General features: G+C 41.7%; 1 protein-coding gene across 5 annotated transcripts in view; it reads right to left on the bottom strand.

Annotated features, from left to right (window-relative positions):
- Positions 1 to 4922, bottom strand: part of LOC123503655 (signal peptide, CUB and EGF-like domain-containing protein 1) — a 30660-nt gene extending 25738 nt beyond the window's left edge. Inside the window, exon 1 of one of the 5 annotated variants that reach the window (XR_006674555.1) lies at positions 1491 to 1809. Coding sequence is in view for 1 of the 5 variants with exons in the window: in XM_045253605.1 (XP_045109540.1) it covers positions 4772 to 4793 (22 nt within the window). In the remaining 4 variants the exon portion in view is untranslated. Of the gene's footprint in view, positions 1 to 1490; positions 1810 to 1832; positions 1927 to 4771 lie in introns of those variants that run through there. The other 4 variants (XM_045253605.1, XM_045253603.1, XM_045253601.1 and 1 more) reach the window with 4 other exon arrangements.
- Between the last annotated feature and the right edge of the window lie 12334 nt (positions 4923 to 17256).

The raw sequence follows: 17256 nt of genomic DNA, 5'->3' as shown, positions 1-17256 counted from the left end.
TTCAGCTCCTTGCCTTTACAGTTTTTAAAAGACTCTAGTCTAAGTTATTTGGGGTTTCAAAGATGGTTTCATAATTCTAGTGACAATTTATAAAAAAAATTTACACGACCAGCATATATAAAAAGGGAAATAGGTATATAAAAAAAAAGAGAGAATCCGTATAGTCTTTGAAAAAATAGTCCTTAAGAGAGACCAAAAACTTTTAAGAGTAGCGCCTGATGAAAAAAAATGACACATGATAGATGTGAACTTAAGAAAAAAAACGTTATCTTATTCTCATCTCACTCCTTTCTCTCAAATTCTAACTGTCCTCCACTCTTCCTGCAATCATTATATCTTACGTGCTTTTTTGTTTAGCTCACTTTCTGCCATTGTGGAAAAGACACACTGGTTACCCTTGATTCATTCCACGTTTCTTAATTTTCACTATATATTCGTGGCACACTAAGGACACTTGATTAACTCATTACAGCTGCTTTAATCATTAACCTTCGTCTTCCATTTTGCATTTAAGGGACGTATTTTTAGTGTTTTTTTACTCTTTTGTCGGGACTCTCTACACACGCATGATAAGACACGGGGAATTTTGTAGGTAACTAATTTCCTTCAATTATTACATGCATTCGCTCCGCCATCACCGATCTTTATTTCCCCCTGCCTTTTATTGGGTCACCCGTGTATAAGCATTCGGTGAAACAGCAATAGAGGGAATCACATTCAGCATCACAGTCACTCCCTAATTACTTGGCCACACTTCTTTATGACAACAATTCTCCGTTTCCCATTTTATGCTGGCATGATTTTTTTTTTCCAATGGTTGTTAATAGCTTTCATTTCGTTTCATTATTTCCCATTCAATCTATATATGCACACTTTCAAAGCATCCTATCACTGCATTCAGCTGATTCTGTCCTTTGTTTTCTTTAGCTCTATGAAGGGACTATACATGATTTTCAACTGTTATCTTGAGTGACATAATCTGATCCACACATTCTTTATCTTTCTCTAGCCCACGTTTCTACATTCATCATAACCTATTCACCATTCAGAATAGTTCTTCTTCCAACAAAGCGAGTCTGTGTCTATGTTGCAGGTGCAGAAAACTCTTTTCCAGCCCTCACTCACACAAGAGACTTATTGTTTGGTCTCACATGTGCAACATCACAAAACACCTTTTTTTTTCTTTTTTTTAGCACTTCGTGAAAACAAATGACACCAATGAAATAACTTTTCCGTTAACTTCCAAGAACGTACAACATCATGTAGTCTACACACACACACACACACACACACACACACACACACACACACACACACACACACACAGTATGTAACGTAGGAAGGTGTCTGTGCGAGGTGTGGCCGTGATGATAGGCACTAGACGGCGTGGTGAGGAGGAATGCAGGCAGACTGTCTGGCTCGTAGCACCAGGCACTTCCTCGCTCGCCCCGCGCCAGCACAAGATTTGCGGAACGGTGACACGTGCTCACCCGCCGGAGGCTTTCGGGGTGTGTGGGGAGCGTCCGGGCGTGAGATGACGGGTGCACTACAGGTTATCAGCTGCAGCAGAGGCGGCGTGCGCGTGGCCGGGGAGGGGTGCTGGTCACTGTTGACTCAAAAAGTGTCGGGTGGAAGAGAGGCGGAGGCACGATGGGCTGAGGGGGCAACTGGGAGGAGGAGGAGCAGGAGAGGAGAAGGTAGCGACCACGCACCCCACCGCCGCTACACCGTTCATGGCCAGCCTCACCACGTCACTGCCTGCTTGCACGGCCACACTCACCCTCACTCTCCCTCACCACCCCAACCATCACTATCATCACCACTGCCAGTACCTTTGCTGCCGCCGCCGCCACCACTACCACCACCACCACTACTACCACCATTACTGCTGTTTTCACCAGCACCAGGCAGGATCTCGCCGGGGGGCCGCACTACCCCACACGCCGCCCCAACTCGCCAACACTGCGACAAATATGGTTCCCCTTCCCCTCCCTCTTGCTGCCCACGACCACCGCCCCGCCCACAGGCTGTAGTGACCACGCTCTCGCCACATTTGTGTCACAAGATACAAGACACACTGCAGCCACAAGGTCTATAGGTTGTCGTTGCATTGTGAGGCACCAGGGTGTGTATGAGCCCAAGAAAACAAGATAACAATCATTATCATCACCATATAACACTGTGTCTTGTGACATAATCATTTGACTATCTTCTGCGTCATGATTCAATTGTGTGTGTGTGTGTGTGTGTGTGTGCGCGCGCGCACCATGAACAGCAGCAGCGGCAGCAGGAAGGGCATGACGGTACACAGGTAGTCAATGTGGTGGTCACGGGCAAGGTCACGGTTCAAGTCAGTGGGAAGAGTGCACACACACAGACGGCCACACACACGCTCGCCGCAAGCCGGCTTCCTCACCTTGCAGTCACTTGCCTCACCTTCCGTGTTAACCGTAGCGCAAGTCGCCGTGCCACTGGCTACCCCGACTGTTTCCCGGACACAGCCTTCGCCGCCACCCTACTGCCGTGCTGCTGCCAACACCACTCACAATGAACGAAAAATCTGAGTTCTGCGAGTAAATGCTCATATAATTGATTATAATTACAGTAAGAAAAAGTGACTACCTCTCAGCTGGAGGACGAGTCGGCAGGCAGCCACAACCTCCGCTGTCAGGAGAGGAACCAGTCCGGGGAAATAGTTTACCGAGACGAGATAATAAGTGCGGCGAGCACCTGGTGACCTTTAGCTACGTGATACACGGTGAGTTATGACCCCGCTCTGGCAGGTAGCACCACCGCCCAGCCACACCGACCCAGCCAAGCCGCAACTCATACCAAGGGCGTTTGAGCGCGTGTTGCCCACCTCTAGAGTTGTCAACATCGGCAAACATTTGTAACGCCATTGCACGAGGTAATACCGGCGGCTGAAGACTGAAGAATGCACAAGGAGGAAAGTGTAATGCATTTGCAATACATCAAACATCTGTCACCATTACCTCCACGGTTTTGTTTTGTTTTTTACTTCTTTCTCCCTTGGTGAATTTAACATGTAGCGGACAAAGCCGTGCTCTCTCTTCTAGCCATTCACTGGCCATGGCCACAAGAGAGCTGCAGTGATAGTGGATGACGCAAAGAGCTTATTTTCCCTAGTGCAGAGTCTCAATAGGACGAGTTTTCAGCAAATACTTTACACCCTTTAATCTCTAACAGATTAAATGATTTCCAGTAATGTTCCTAATGCCTGCAGTGTTTTGCATCACCATCTGAGACATCACGAAACCAGATGCGGCGTCTGGCTTCTTGGGAACTTCAACAGATAACGAGAACGAATCCACCGTCACGGTCTGAGCTAAGAGTTGGTAAATAAAATTTGAATCCTTTCTTGAGGAGAAGGGTCGGGGCGGGGCAGCGACGTGGCGCAGGACCGACCACCTTGGGCAGCAGGCGGTCCCTATATTACAGCCCAGCAAGTTACCGCGGAATTCCCTCTCTGGCAGCTAAACCATGGCTTCTCTCAACCTACACCATATGGCTTATTGGTCAAGACACTGTCGTCAGTGCCTACCCAATCTTATCCAGCCAAACACCTCGTACTCAACACCTTGAGATCACAGGAGAGCTTGGAAGGCCCTCTGAAGTGTTCCATATATCAAAATGCACGTGACCGTATTTACTATTCAAACTTTTCTACCAAACAATAAGAAATACATATTAACAAGGGTATGCTGAGTCGTTGTACTGAATGGGTACTTGTGTTCGTCAGGCTGCTGGCTTTATCATGCTATCAGAGCACAGCAGCACCTGGAAAATGTACTTCATTATCTAATGGATATTACGATGAACGTGATGAGTGAGACTTGTAAGGGATTTCGTATGATGGCAATACCGCACATTCATCCCACTCTGCAAATAAAGCTATACAAAGTCTTGGTGTCTTTGGGACTTTCATAGCACATCTCGTTACGTTTTTAAAACCGTAGAGTCAGTGTGTCACAGTTTGGTTTCGCAGATTATCAAATATTTTGCTTTTATTTATTAGTCTTTGATTCGTGATTCTACAAACTCGGTTTTCTTCTTGTCACTGCCTTCCTCCCCTCCTCCCCCTTCCCCCCCGTCTCTCTCTCTTTATCTCTCTCTCTCTCTCTCTCTCTCTCTCTCTCTCTCTCTCTCTCTCTCTCTCTCTCTCTCTCTCTCTCTCTCTCTCATTTTACATAAGTGCAGATGTAACTAGTTGCAAGATTATTAAATCGACACATGAGAGTATAGTCAAACAGCATGAGATATTCTACAGGAGTAGAAGGTTACTTTAAAGTTGCTCTTTATAATGTCCAAGCCTTCCTGCACATCTCTTAGCTTTCGCACCAAGTATGTATAGGACGGAATCAAGTAGCCGCAGAGATTGATCACAATGTGACTTAAGACATACTCGCATGCAATCCCTTAAGAAACTATCACTACCAGCGTTGATTGATGTATTGGATATGTCTGATTGCCAAAAATTCCACGTTGCCAGACTGGAAACATGTTTTTGACTACATCGTTCGTTTTTTCTCCTAAAGCAGCGCACCAACCGCTGTGGGGCCTCTGAAGCAGGTCGTTCCGAGCATACATGACAAGCCTATGTTGGGTTCCTTATATGGTTGCTAAGAAAAAGTTATCTCACTGAAATCATTATTGTTAAACAGTTTGTCCAGAAAGATCTTATAAAACACAAGTGGATGGAAAATATTCTTAGCTTATCTATTTAACAAATGGATTAGCTGGCGATACTTACCCGACAAGTCTTCAGATGGCATGGTGTACCGTCAGTGAGGCCTGGCAAGCCTTCATTACCGGCCTGGTCTGTCATCTGGCGGGCACTGCAGACCTTACCGGGATTGAGAAACCTGCCACCCTTGGACCACCTGGTGCAGCGCCAACCACTCACTCACCGCGCCAACATGAGGGAAGAGATGATGATGAGGAGGAGGAGCATAGGGATAGTGATGGTAATGATAACAATTTATTCTATTTATCCTCTATATCTAAGCTTCTTTATCCCTTAGGATATAGCATAGACCACCTCTTTTTTTAAGCGCGCACGCACACACGTACGTACGTACATAAGGTTGGGTTTGCTAACCATCCTTCATTATTGGTATTATTCTTATCATCATTATCATTACATTAATTATCATTATTAATATTTTTTTTTTCATTATTATTATTATTATCATTATCATTATTATTATCATTACCATTATTATTATAATGATTTTCATTATCATTATCATCTTTATTATTAGTATCATTATATAAATAGTAGTAGTAGTAGTCGTAGTAGTAGTAGTAGTAGTAGTAGTAGTAGTAGTAGTAGTAGTAGTAGTAGCAACAGTAGTAATAGTAGTAGTAGAGTAGTAGTAGTAGTAGTAGTAGTAGTAGTAGTGGTAGCAACAGTGGTGGTGGTGGTGCAGTGGCAGCAGCAGCAGCAGTGGCAGCAGCAGCAGCAGCAGCAGTGGTGGTGGTGGTAAAGTGGTGGTAATGGTGGTGGTGGTGGTGGTGGTGGTGGTGGTGGTGGTGGTGGTGGTGGTGGTGCAGTGGTGGTAGTGGTGGTGTCGGTCAGTGGTGGTGGTGGTGGTGGTGGTGGTGGTGGTGTGGTGGTGGTAATGGTGGAGTGGTGGTGGTGGTGGTGGCAGTGGTGGTGGTGGTGGTGGTGGTGGTGGTGGTGGTGGTGGTGGTGGTGGTGGTGGTGGTGGTTGTGATGGTTGTGGCAGTGGTGGTTGTAGTGGTGGTGGTGGTGGTTGTGTAGTGGTGGTAGTGGTTGTGGTAGTGGTTGTTGTTGTTGTTGTGGTGGTTGTAGTAGTGGTGGTTGTGGTTGTTGTGGTGTTGTTGTAGCAGTGGTGGTGGTGGTGGTGGTGTGGTAGTAGTAGTTGTTGTTGTGTAGTAGTGTTGTTGTGGTAGTGTTGTAGTAGTAGTAGTAGTAGTAGTAGTAGTAGTAGTAGTAGTAGTAGTAGTGGTAGTAGTAGTAGTAGTAGTAGTAGTAGTAGTAGTAGTAGTAGTAGTAGTAGTAGTAGTAGTAGTAGTAGTAGTAGTAGTAGTAGTAGTAGTTGTTGTAGTAGTAGTAGTTGTAGTAGTAGTAGTAGTAGTAGTAGTAGTAGTAGTAGTAGTAGTAGTTGTTGTAGTAGTAGTAGTAGTAATAGTAATAGCAGGAATAGCAGTAATTTTATTTTACTGTCTAATTATTCTTTATCACTATCATTGTAAGTGCCAACTATTCGCTCCCTATAGACCAGTGGTTCTCAAACTCTTTCTCAGCGATTACCACTTGGAGGTGTGGTACAGTCCACGACTACCACCTGGTTCCACAAAAAAAAAAAATATCCATCAAATATCAGTTTATTTACAAGTAAAACACACAAATCAACTAACAACAAGAAACTCAACTCAATTTAATGCGAGGGATGCATCTGTTTCTTCTCAACCAGCTGATTGATGCCAGAATATCTTGTGTAAGACAATAATCTTTTTTTTCTTTTTTTTTTAAATGAATTAATTTAATTGAACAGAAAATCGCATATGATCCTGAAAGTGCTCATGTATAATCTGGAAGGCCTTCGCGCACCACTAGTGGTACGTGTACCACAGGTTGGAAACCACTGCAGTGTAGACCGTTTGCAATGATGATGACGATAATGATGATGAAAATGATGAAGATAATAGTGATAATAATAATAATAATAATAATAATAATAATAATAATAATAATGATAATGATAATAATAATAATAATAATAATAATAATAATAATAATAATAATAATAATAATAATAATGATGATAGTAATAATTATCATAATAATGATATTGTTATTATTATTATTATTATTATTATTATTATTATTATTATTATTATTATTATTATCATTATTAATGATAATGATGGTAATAATAATAATGATAGTAATAATAATAATAATAATAATAATAATAATAATAATAATAATAATAATAATAATGATAATAATGATAATAATAATAATAATAATGATATTACTTCTTGATAATGATAAAATTCTTAAATACTCTGTATATTTCTCATTAGTATTAATATTCACAAATCTGTATCTATTTTAAGCATCTTATACATGTATTTAATTACAGTTTATGTATTATTTTTGAAGATTTAAGTTAGTAGCTTTTACTCATAATGTAGTCAGTATAAACAAATTTCATAATAAGGTAATAAACTTGTATCTTTGCTTTCTATTTTTTAAAGAGTATCTAGGACACATAGACCTGAAGGTGTCTCGTCCTCTTTGTCATTCTGTCTACTTTCACTATACAAATCATTATCTAGCTGTGATAACTGTATGTGACATTATGACAATAAGAATATTTTTACTATTATTATAGTAATAATAATAATAACAATGACAATAACAATAATAATGATAATAATAATAATAATAATAATAATAATAATAATAATAATAATAATAATAATAATAATAATGATAATAATAATAACAACAACAACAACAATAACAACAACAACAACAACAACAACAACAATAACAACAACAATAATAATAATAATAATAATAGTAATAGTAATGGTAATAATAATTATAATAACAATAATAGCAATAATAATAATAAAAAAAAATAATGATAATAATAATAATAATAATAATTATGATAATAATAATAGTAATAATGATACACTGAAGGAGGAGTAGGAGTAGGAGGAGGAGGAGAAGAGGGAGGAAGAGGAGGTTAGGTAGGGGCAGTGGTGTCTTAAGCTTCCTTGGTCTAGACGCACACCTGTCCAGTAAACTCGCCAGGACGATCGACCAGTACTATCTCAGGGCGGGGCTGAGCTATGCCGGGCGAGGCTGGCGGAGTCTGGACCAGCCACCCACTCCTCCCATCTGTCCCCGCCCACGCACCTACTCTTCCACCCAATCACCACCTCCCACGCACCCTCTCTTCTCATCTGAAGAAAATAATCACAACTGTCCTTTTTTTCTCTGGTTAAATCATACACCCAATTGTATTTTATTGACTTCAAAGAAAGAAAAAAAAAAAAACATCATCCACTGCTCACTCGACATTGGCTCCTCGGGCCTGCAAGTCCGTGTGTACTTTATTAGGGAGAAGATAATGTAATAAGAGTGCACAGCTTCTACACACTCCCTACAGCGACTCCTGCTTTCATACCTCCTCGCTGCGTTGCGCCGGACTGCTCCTGATTGCGGTTACTCGCTGAAATGGTTCCTTCCCGATGGTTATAGAGTGACGCGGGTTTAGTTCATCCCTCAGGTGCAGCCTCCCCCGTGCCTCCCTACATTGCTTTACCTAAGCTGAGGGTGTGCTGTAATCAGGACGATGTTTTCAGCAAGTTTCGTTAGACATGAGTTGTGGCAGACTCGCCTCGCCGCCGCCAGACGTACAACCAAAAGACAGGTACTCCTTTGTGTGGTGTGGGAGCTTCCAGTCCCGCAGCAAAATGATGATGACAGTAATTAAATACCTCAGAGAACACACATTACCGTCGATTTTCAGGGGGTAAGAACAATGCAGTGCACGGGGCGGAGAACGCGAGGGACAGAGAGAGTACCCTTCGCCGGGGCGGTGCAAGGTGGTGGGTGGTCGTGTTATCTTGGCAGCATCAGTGATGGTGCTGCAAGGGACGGCTGGCCAACCTCCCGCCTACCTGCACCACCCGCCACGCACCACTGATCGATCACAATTATTCATCTGATGGTGAGCGAAGAGTAGAGGAGCGCGTTAACTGGCATCCCGGTAGCATTTTTGTTTGACCGGCAAGGCGGGACGCGAACGCACGCCCACATCAGTATTGCTCATTATATTGACAGTAAAATATTCAGTAGTGCAGCTTTATCAGAATATTTAACTGATTGATTTTCTCCATCAGTTAATTTACACACACACACACACACACACACACACACACACACACAGCTGTAGGTCACTATATAAAACTAAGGTCTTTCATATTAAAATGATCGATAATGGAAGACGATAGCTGCTAGAGTTGATGATGAACACTGTAATCACTACCCCATATAAAAATGGGAAACGCCAACAGAAGAAGTGTAATCACGTGCCAGCATGCCGCAGCTCTCAGGGAAGAAATGGTGTTTCACTTTTTTAATTGTGAAAAAAGTAAAGAATCATGAGATATATGCATATATGGAGCACAAATGTATTTAGAAGAGTGACAATCAAGGCTGAAGATTATGAAATATCCTCAGGTCTCGATATGAAGGCACTTAAGATAATATATATATATATATATATATATATATATATATATATATATATATATATATATATATATATATATATATATATATATATATATATATATATATATATATATATATATATATATATATATATATATATATATATATATATATATATATATATATATATATATATATATATATATATATATATATATATATATATATATATATATATATATATATATATATATATACTATATATATATATATATATATATATATATATATATACAGTACTGGCGCATGGCACACCTCATCTAAACTAAGGTTGAGTACAGAAACGTGCAATCTAACAAAAAAGGCAAGTGGCATCTTACACAGTCGTGCTAATTGAAAAAGGGAAGGTTAAAAGAAAAAAAATTATGTTCCCCAATAGGATATTACATTAGAGGCGTGAGCGTTGCCAAAATTAATGATACAGAAAAAAAGCCACGCACGTTATCGAGGCACCAGTGTGTGTCCGCCGCGGGGCATGTGGTCATTGCTCAGACCCGCGCAGTGCAGCTGCTGATTATACCGTAATGCGTTCCTGCCCTAGTGGTGGTTTTAAGGCACCGCCACCTGCTAATTGCTATGGCGAGTGGGTGCCGGCGGTGTAGCTAAAATTGGTATATGTCTCCGCCAATGCAGTTAGGTGAAATTACGTATTTACTCATGTCTATCTACTCGTTAATCGATCTATCCGTCTGTCTGTCTCTTTATTTGCCTGCCCAAAAGATATCATGAAATTGCCAATGGATTTCTGTGAAACACACACACACACACACACACACTCACCAGGGTGGGAGACACAACAGCCTCAATGATTGGCCTCAGGGCTGGGGAAGAGGCTGTGAGAGGCGATGCACACCATAATAACAGATAGTAGTTTGAACCTTAGCTTCATCTGATAAATACTTGTACTGTTGTAGCCTGTAGAATCATATCTATGCTTAATAAGTGAGGATGAGAAACAGGATAAGACGTTTAGAAAAGTGTACAGTAAAGGCAAAATGTAAAAATAAGAAGAGTCTGGCAGGCACGTTTCCTTATTGTGGATCAGTGCCAGCAGCAGGCAAATGACGACCATCCACACTACTGATAGAGCCGATGAGCACTAGGGTGTGCTGAAAAAAAAAGTTCATTTAGAAAGAGAGAGAGAGAGAGAGAGAGAGAGAGAGAGAGAGAGAGAGAGAGAGAGAGAGAGAGAGACCACGATTGTTTGTTTGTTAGGGATGAAAGTTAAGAAAAGACTCGGGAAATCTCAGAAAGAAGGTAGTTGGTGTAATCTGTCTCATTCACTGTTTAGAGGATCAAGGCGTGTTTAGGAAAATATTTGTACACTACTGCCTTAGATGTATGGTCTTCACAGCCTCTCAGCTTTTAGGAAAGATACTAGCCTACTTGATCACTTGTTCCTGCCAAAGACTTTTCACATGCAGAAGTAGCAGCAGCACAACAGTTGTCTGGTGCACTACGACACTACACTGCCGTTGACCACTTTCACTGCCAACATCAAAGATACACTAGTCTGATTTTCTCGCTATCAAAAGTCTAAGGGACCAGCGAGAGATTCCTGCTTCTGTGTCTGGATGAGGACTGAACCTATCTCTTTCAGCAATACTGCGTCAGATGTTCTTTTAAGAGAATTCAAGTTTTGCTAGTAAAATGTTTAGTGATTCTTTTCTACAATTAACATCCAACGTCACATGAATATGAAATTGTAGCGCCAAGTTTTGTATTAACAGAACTTTGTTGCCAAGGCTTTTTCTGTTTAGAATATGAAAGCACGTACACACAACGTAAGTCTTTGTGCCTGGTTAACGTTCCTCGCATGCTGTGTGGACGCCGAGTTCCTCACTGGCTTTAAGGACGACTCCGGAGATGTACAATGTGTGTCCAGTGTATATCTTTTTTCAAGCTCCCACATATATCATCACAGCATAAACCTAGGGAATGGGCTTGCCGTGTTCAAGTCTCCGGAAAATGTTTGCCAGAAAATACATGGGTGTAACATCCTGTTGTAACGGAGCATGTTCTTATCATATCATTTGATTGTTTTATATTACATCTTACTGCGACAGAATACCTTGCCTCATGCAATTTGAAATCACTGTTATTTTTCTGCATTAAAGACTTCACTACTAGCAAGTCAGATAAATAGATAGATAGATAGATAGATAGATGGATAGATAAATAGGTAGATAGATAGACATATAGACAGACAGACAAACGGACAGATATAAAAAAAAGTGAGTACGTGAATAAGCAAAGCAGGAAAGAAGAGAGAAAAAGGTACTGAGTGCGGGGAATTGGCGGGATGACAGCCTTGTCGTCCCTAAGTGTGTGAAGAGAGCTACGACACAGAAGCATCCCGCATATGGCTGGTGGTCTGAACCTAACCTCTCCGGCCCGTGACCCCAGCTGTGGGTGGTAGGAGGACCAGTGCAGATGGGAGGAAGAGAAACAGGCGCGTAAGAGGGTGAGGGAACAAAAGAAAGGGAGGATGGGAGGGAATAACGAAGGAACTAGGGAAAATATAAAAGAACAGGAGTGATGGAGGGAAGAAGAGAAGAAATGAGTGGAGAAAAAACAGCAAAATCAATACATATAGCATAATAGTGATAACGATAATGACAAGAGAAATGACAACGATGACGATGATGAAGATGAAACTGAAAACTAAGAATAAGAAGCACGAGGTGAAAAATGTAGATGTATGTGTGTGTGTGTGTGTGTGTGTGTGTGTGTGTGTGTGTGTGTGTGTGTGTGTGTGTGTGTGTGTGTGTGTGTGTGTGTGTGTGTGTGTGTGTGTGTGTGTGTGTGTGTGTGTGTGTGTGTGTGTGTGAACGTCGCACGTAACACAGCGGCAGGGGAGGGGGGGTGGAGAGCATCAAAACTGATAGCACCATTGCCTTCGACAGGAGCGCAAGAGGGGGCCGCCTCTGAGAACTCTGGGACTCATTTTCGCTGGAATGCTGAAGGGGGGAGACGGGAGCAGGAGGAGCAACAGAAAGAGGAGGAGGGTGAGAAGGACTGAAGTTATAGGCAACAGTGATGAAAATGATGATGACGTTGATTATAGTAGTAGTAAAAGTAGTAGTAGTAGTAGTAGTAGTAGTAGTAGTAGTAGTAGTAGTAGTAGTAGTAGTAGTAGTAGTAGTAGTAGTAGTAATAGTAGTAGTAGTAGTAGTAGTAGTAGTAGTAGCAGTGATGGTGGAAAAGTGAGAGTGCTGGCCTTTTTAAACCTGCTCTGCATTCCTGTGTCTATATACTATAAAGAAGTTAGGAAACGGGAGGGAATACGAGTACGTACTACGCTGTATCAAGTGTGAGAGAACTGGCTATAACATTGAATTGAAGTACATTTGGCGGGTGTCAGACCTCATCTAGATTATATTGTCTAGTTCTGGTCCCATATTGCAGGAAGGATATAAGTCTGTAAGAATCAGTACAAAAGAGAGTGGCTATAAAAATGCAAGGGATGAGGAGCATTCTTCACTAAAAGAAATTGAAGTTCTTTTCCTAATTTACATTTCTTAAAGAGGTCTGCGTTAAGAGGGGACCTGATAAAAATCTTCGTATGGTACAGGGAATATAACATGGGTGACATAAGCAGGACAGCATGAGAGGAAACTTTTCCCGTGATTTGGGAAATTCAAAATGATCCAGAGGGGCTTTAAGTAGTGTATGGATCATGAACTGGAATAAAGCCTTCCTTGGGTCATAAACTGTCTTACAGTTCTTCTCAGGACTTCCTCCTTCCGCAATGGAGGGCCATCTTACAAGGAGAAAGATCACATGGGTGGCCTTCTCACCCATATTTGAGAGACCGCTCTGACATTTTGTCTGACATGTTCGTTTACTATATATATACACCCCGACACTTCTCCATCTTCACGGCACTAGAATACAGAATCGGACACAAAAATTATTTTGGCAGCGTAGATGCAGCGTAGATAGGTTTCTTGAACAACCCGAAAGACAGAAGAGGCAGTGCCGAACCTGATGAAAGCCAATGGAACTTATACGAACAGTGCGTATAGGAGGCAAAATAAGCTCTTCTGCTATGTTAAAAAAAAGTGTAAAAAATTTTTTCAAACAGGAATAATAGACGAGAGGAGGGGAACAGGAAAGCCAAGGGAGAAAATCTTTGATGGTTACGTGAAGCTGACAAGTTGAAGGATGACGGCAGTACAGTTAATAAGAGCGTCGCAGGACAGAGAGGAGTGTAAGTCCATGGGTGCTGACGCCAGCTGGAGGACATGGCAGAGCGTTACGGAGAGGTTAATCCAAAGTTCATTTCTCGGCCAGTGTGCCTCGAATGGCTGAATATTCACCTCACTTTCAGATCGGGCGCTTTACGGTTAACTTTCCATCACGCCTTCAGATTAGTTTCTAAGTGTTCCCAAGACACCCCAGAAAGGGAGGCGTGACAATAACTTGCGGCCACGACCCGGGAAAGATTGTCACAAGTGCCCGGCATGCCGCCACCTAAGTAAGTACATGTTCGGCCATTGTGTCTTGTGGCCTGAGTAAATGAGTACTATTTTTTGCCTGTCACTACGAGTGGAAGCCTCAGAACACCTCAAAGTACAGAGGCTAACTCAATCTCTACACGCCTCCCTCCACCACGCCTGCTGTTCCTGATGCACAACTGGAATTCAATGCGAGAAGTCATGCCATCTTCCTCTTATTTTATTTTCTTAATTGGTGTCTGAGCCATCAGAGTCATTATCCATGTGTACTGACGAACATAACGCTCTGACGAGTCAAGATTAGTCAGCTGTACACGCAGAATCAATCACGTCTTGGATATTCTCTCCACTACAAGCTTCTTCTCCTAGATGGAAGAGATGTGTCTTTGTTTGGAAAATATTCATTCATTTTTTTCTATTATATGCCTGCTTGGAAGGTTTCATTGGATAAGCACAAACGTCGTTATTTATGTTCATCTATAGATATACTTATCTATTTAGTTTTTACATATCAAGAAGGCTGATCAAGAACTCAAGATAAATGAGGAACGAAGAAAAACATACTCGATTGCCTCTCCCGAAAATAAATGAATGAAAAGATAAATAAGTTTATTGAGCAAGAGTTTCAGATTCGTTCAAGGTGTGTTGATGCTGCTCTCCTCAAACAGAGCAAGTCGTGGAGAGGCTAAAAAAACAAAAGAAATGATTCATGAAAAAATAGTTAAATAAATGAATAAACAGACTGGGAATTCTGGAGTAAACCTGTGAAACCGATAGAATTCTGAAAAATGAGTGCACTATTTAAAAAATTAGATACTCGAACTGAAATAAAAAAGACCAAAATAATTAGATAGTTTGATTAATTCAATTCACATATGCGTTCATGCATGAAATATAGCTACACACACACTCTCTCTCTCTCTCTCTCTCTCTCTCTCTCTCTCTCTCTCTCTCTCTCTCTCTCTCTCTCGCCTCGAAAAAGAGCACAAACACGTCGGCTTTCTTTGTAATCTCACCTCCAATAATCTCTCAGTAGGATCAGGAGAATTGGGAGGGACACTATTTCTAGAAGGCACGTAGGTCGCAGGTGAGAGGGATGGGAGAGAAGGAGAAAGGGAGGGAAAGGAATGGTCTCAGTGCTACTTTAGGCCAGTCAGAGGTTGTTGTTGTTGTTGTTGTTGTTGTTGTTTGTGGTGGTGATGCTGGTGATGGTGGTGGTGAAGGAAGGTGATGATAGCTATTTCTGTCTCATTACCTTCCTTCTTACCGCCTTATTTGCCTCCAGAACCACCACATACCTTCCTCCTCTTCCTCCTCCTGTTCCTCCTCCTCCTCCTTCTCCTCTTTCGTTGCAGTTTTTCATGGTGTATCTTTCCTTTCTTCTCTTTTCTCTTTCCTCGCCTCCTTGCCTTGGTGGGGAGAGACCTTCATCTTTACTATCATGTTTCTCTTGTTTTAGTCAGCGTGGTGTGTTTGGTCATGTACGAATTAGTATATGGAACGATTCGAATATCATCTTCTGCTGTTTCTTCTTTGTTTTCTTTTTTTTTTTTATCCTTTCTCCTCCTATGCCTAATCTTTCTACTCATAGTGTTGCTGTTTCTTACTCTTCTAGCTTCTCTTGCTTCTTCTCGTCCTTCTCTTTCATCTCCTCCTCCTTCTCCTCCTCCTATACTTGTTCTTGTTTTTCTTTTTTTTTTTATCTTGCTTTTGTCCTTGTTCTTGTCCCCATTGTTGTTCTTCTATGTACTTTTACCCTTCCTCTTCTTCTTCTTCCTCCTCCTCCTTCTCTTCACCATCATCATCATCATCATCATCATCATCATCATCATCATCATCATCATAATCACCATCATCATCATAATCAACGTGTATCCAATCTCTCCTTTCCACGCTCTCATAATTAACACCATTTTTGGCCCGCTCTGCCTTTCATCTCTTTTCTCATCCTTCCGTCTTGCCTCCTTCCTCCCTTCCAGCATGTCCCCTTACTCTCTTTCCCCTTCAATAGTCCTTTCTTCTCCCTTCCTCTTGGCTCTCCTTTCCTGCAGCGGCCTCGCCTTATGATGCAGCTCCGAGCACCAGAGAGAGAGAGAGAGAGTGTGTGTGTGTGTGTGTGTGTGTGTGTGTGTGTGTGTTTGTGTGTATGGGGATAACGCAGAACTAACCACGTAGAAACCCATTAGCGTGTACGTTGTGGTTCAATTGACACGTTGCTGCTTCATTTCTCAATCAAGATGAAAAGAAAGTAAGAAATTATCAAAAATACTATAACAGTTTGACGTCTTATTGGTATATCGCCTACATTTATTACCTATATTTTTCCTTCTAATTCCTGCAGGCAGATTAACTTGGGTTGTGGGAACATGTATGGGTGAGCAGGGCTGTTAGGTGAAGGAGGGAGAGGCACGGAGACAAGGGGATAGGGAGAAGTGTGAGTGAGAGTGGAAATTCCGATAAGGGTGAGGGTGAGGGAGAAGGGGAGCAGAAGATCAGGGAGGGAAGAGGAGGTGGGATGGGAAGACAAATGATGGTGAGGGGTGATGGGCAAGGGGAGGCAGTGATGGGACAGGATAGGTGTGTTGTACGCTTCTGCCTTTATCCAATTACATCTATGAAAAGTAAACTGAGCAATACTAATGGCAGCAATTGTTTTGAAGGCGTGTATACATATGCTAACCATCAGGTGTTGTGTGTGTGTGTGTGTGTGTGTGTGTGTGTGTGTGTGTGTGTGTGTGTGTGTGTGTGTGTGTGTGTGTGTGTGTGTGTGTGTGTGTGTGTATGTTGTCGCTCGATCACCGACAGATCATCAAGCTGTGTGGGGGAGGAAAGTCAACAAAGGTACATGCACACCATTATTGATTCCATGTATTCCAATAAACAATAAAAAAGAAGATAGATGGACAGATAGATAGAAAGATAAACAGATAACAATAATAAATAGATCAATAAGACCACATGAAAACAAGCAACACGTAAGAATATTCAATTTAACCAACATAATTACTCTCCAAGTAAGTCTCTTTTTTCTTCTTTCGATCAACATAGAAAGGCTAAATATCCCAAAAGTGCATCGTTCCCTACCACTGATGAAGCTTTAAAACCCACTTATAGGCCTAACTGCATTTAAAGACCCACTTGGTTAGGCCTCGCTGCATTTTAAGACCCACTTGGTTAGGCCTTGCTGCATTTAAAGACCCACTTGTTTAGGCCTTGCTGCATTTAAAGATCCCCTTGTATAGACCTCACTGCATTTAAAAACCCACTTGTATAGGCCTCTCTGTATTTAAAGACCTACTTGTATAGACTTCCCTGCATTTAAAGACCCCCTTGTATAGGCCTCACTGCGTTTAAAGACCCACTTGTATAGACTTCACTGCATTTAAAGACCCCCTTGTATAGGCCTCGCTGCATTTAAAGGTCCACTTGTATAGGCCTCGCTGCATTTAAGGGCTCACTTGTATAGGCCTCACTGCATTTAAAGACCCA

Source organism: Portunus trituberculatus, chromosome 14 (genome assembly GCF_017591435.1).
Source record: "Portunus trituberculatus isolate SZX2019 chromosome 14, ASM1759143v1, whole genome shotgun sequence".
In the NCBI taxonomy this organism is placed as follows: Eukaryota; Metazoa; Arthropoda; class Malacostraca; order Decapoda; family Portunidae; genus Portunus; species Portunus trituberculatus.
Note: the sequence above shows the minus strand (reverse complement) of the source record. Positions and strands in the feature narration are given on the sequence as shown.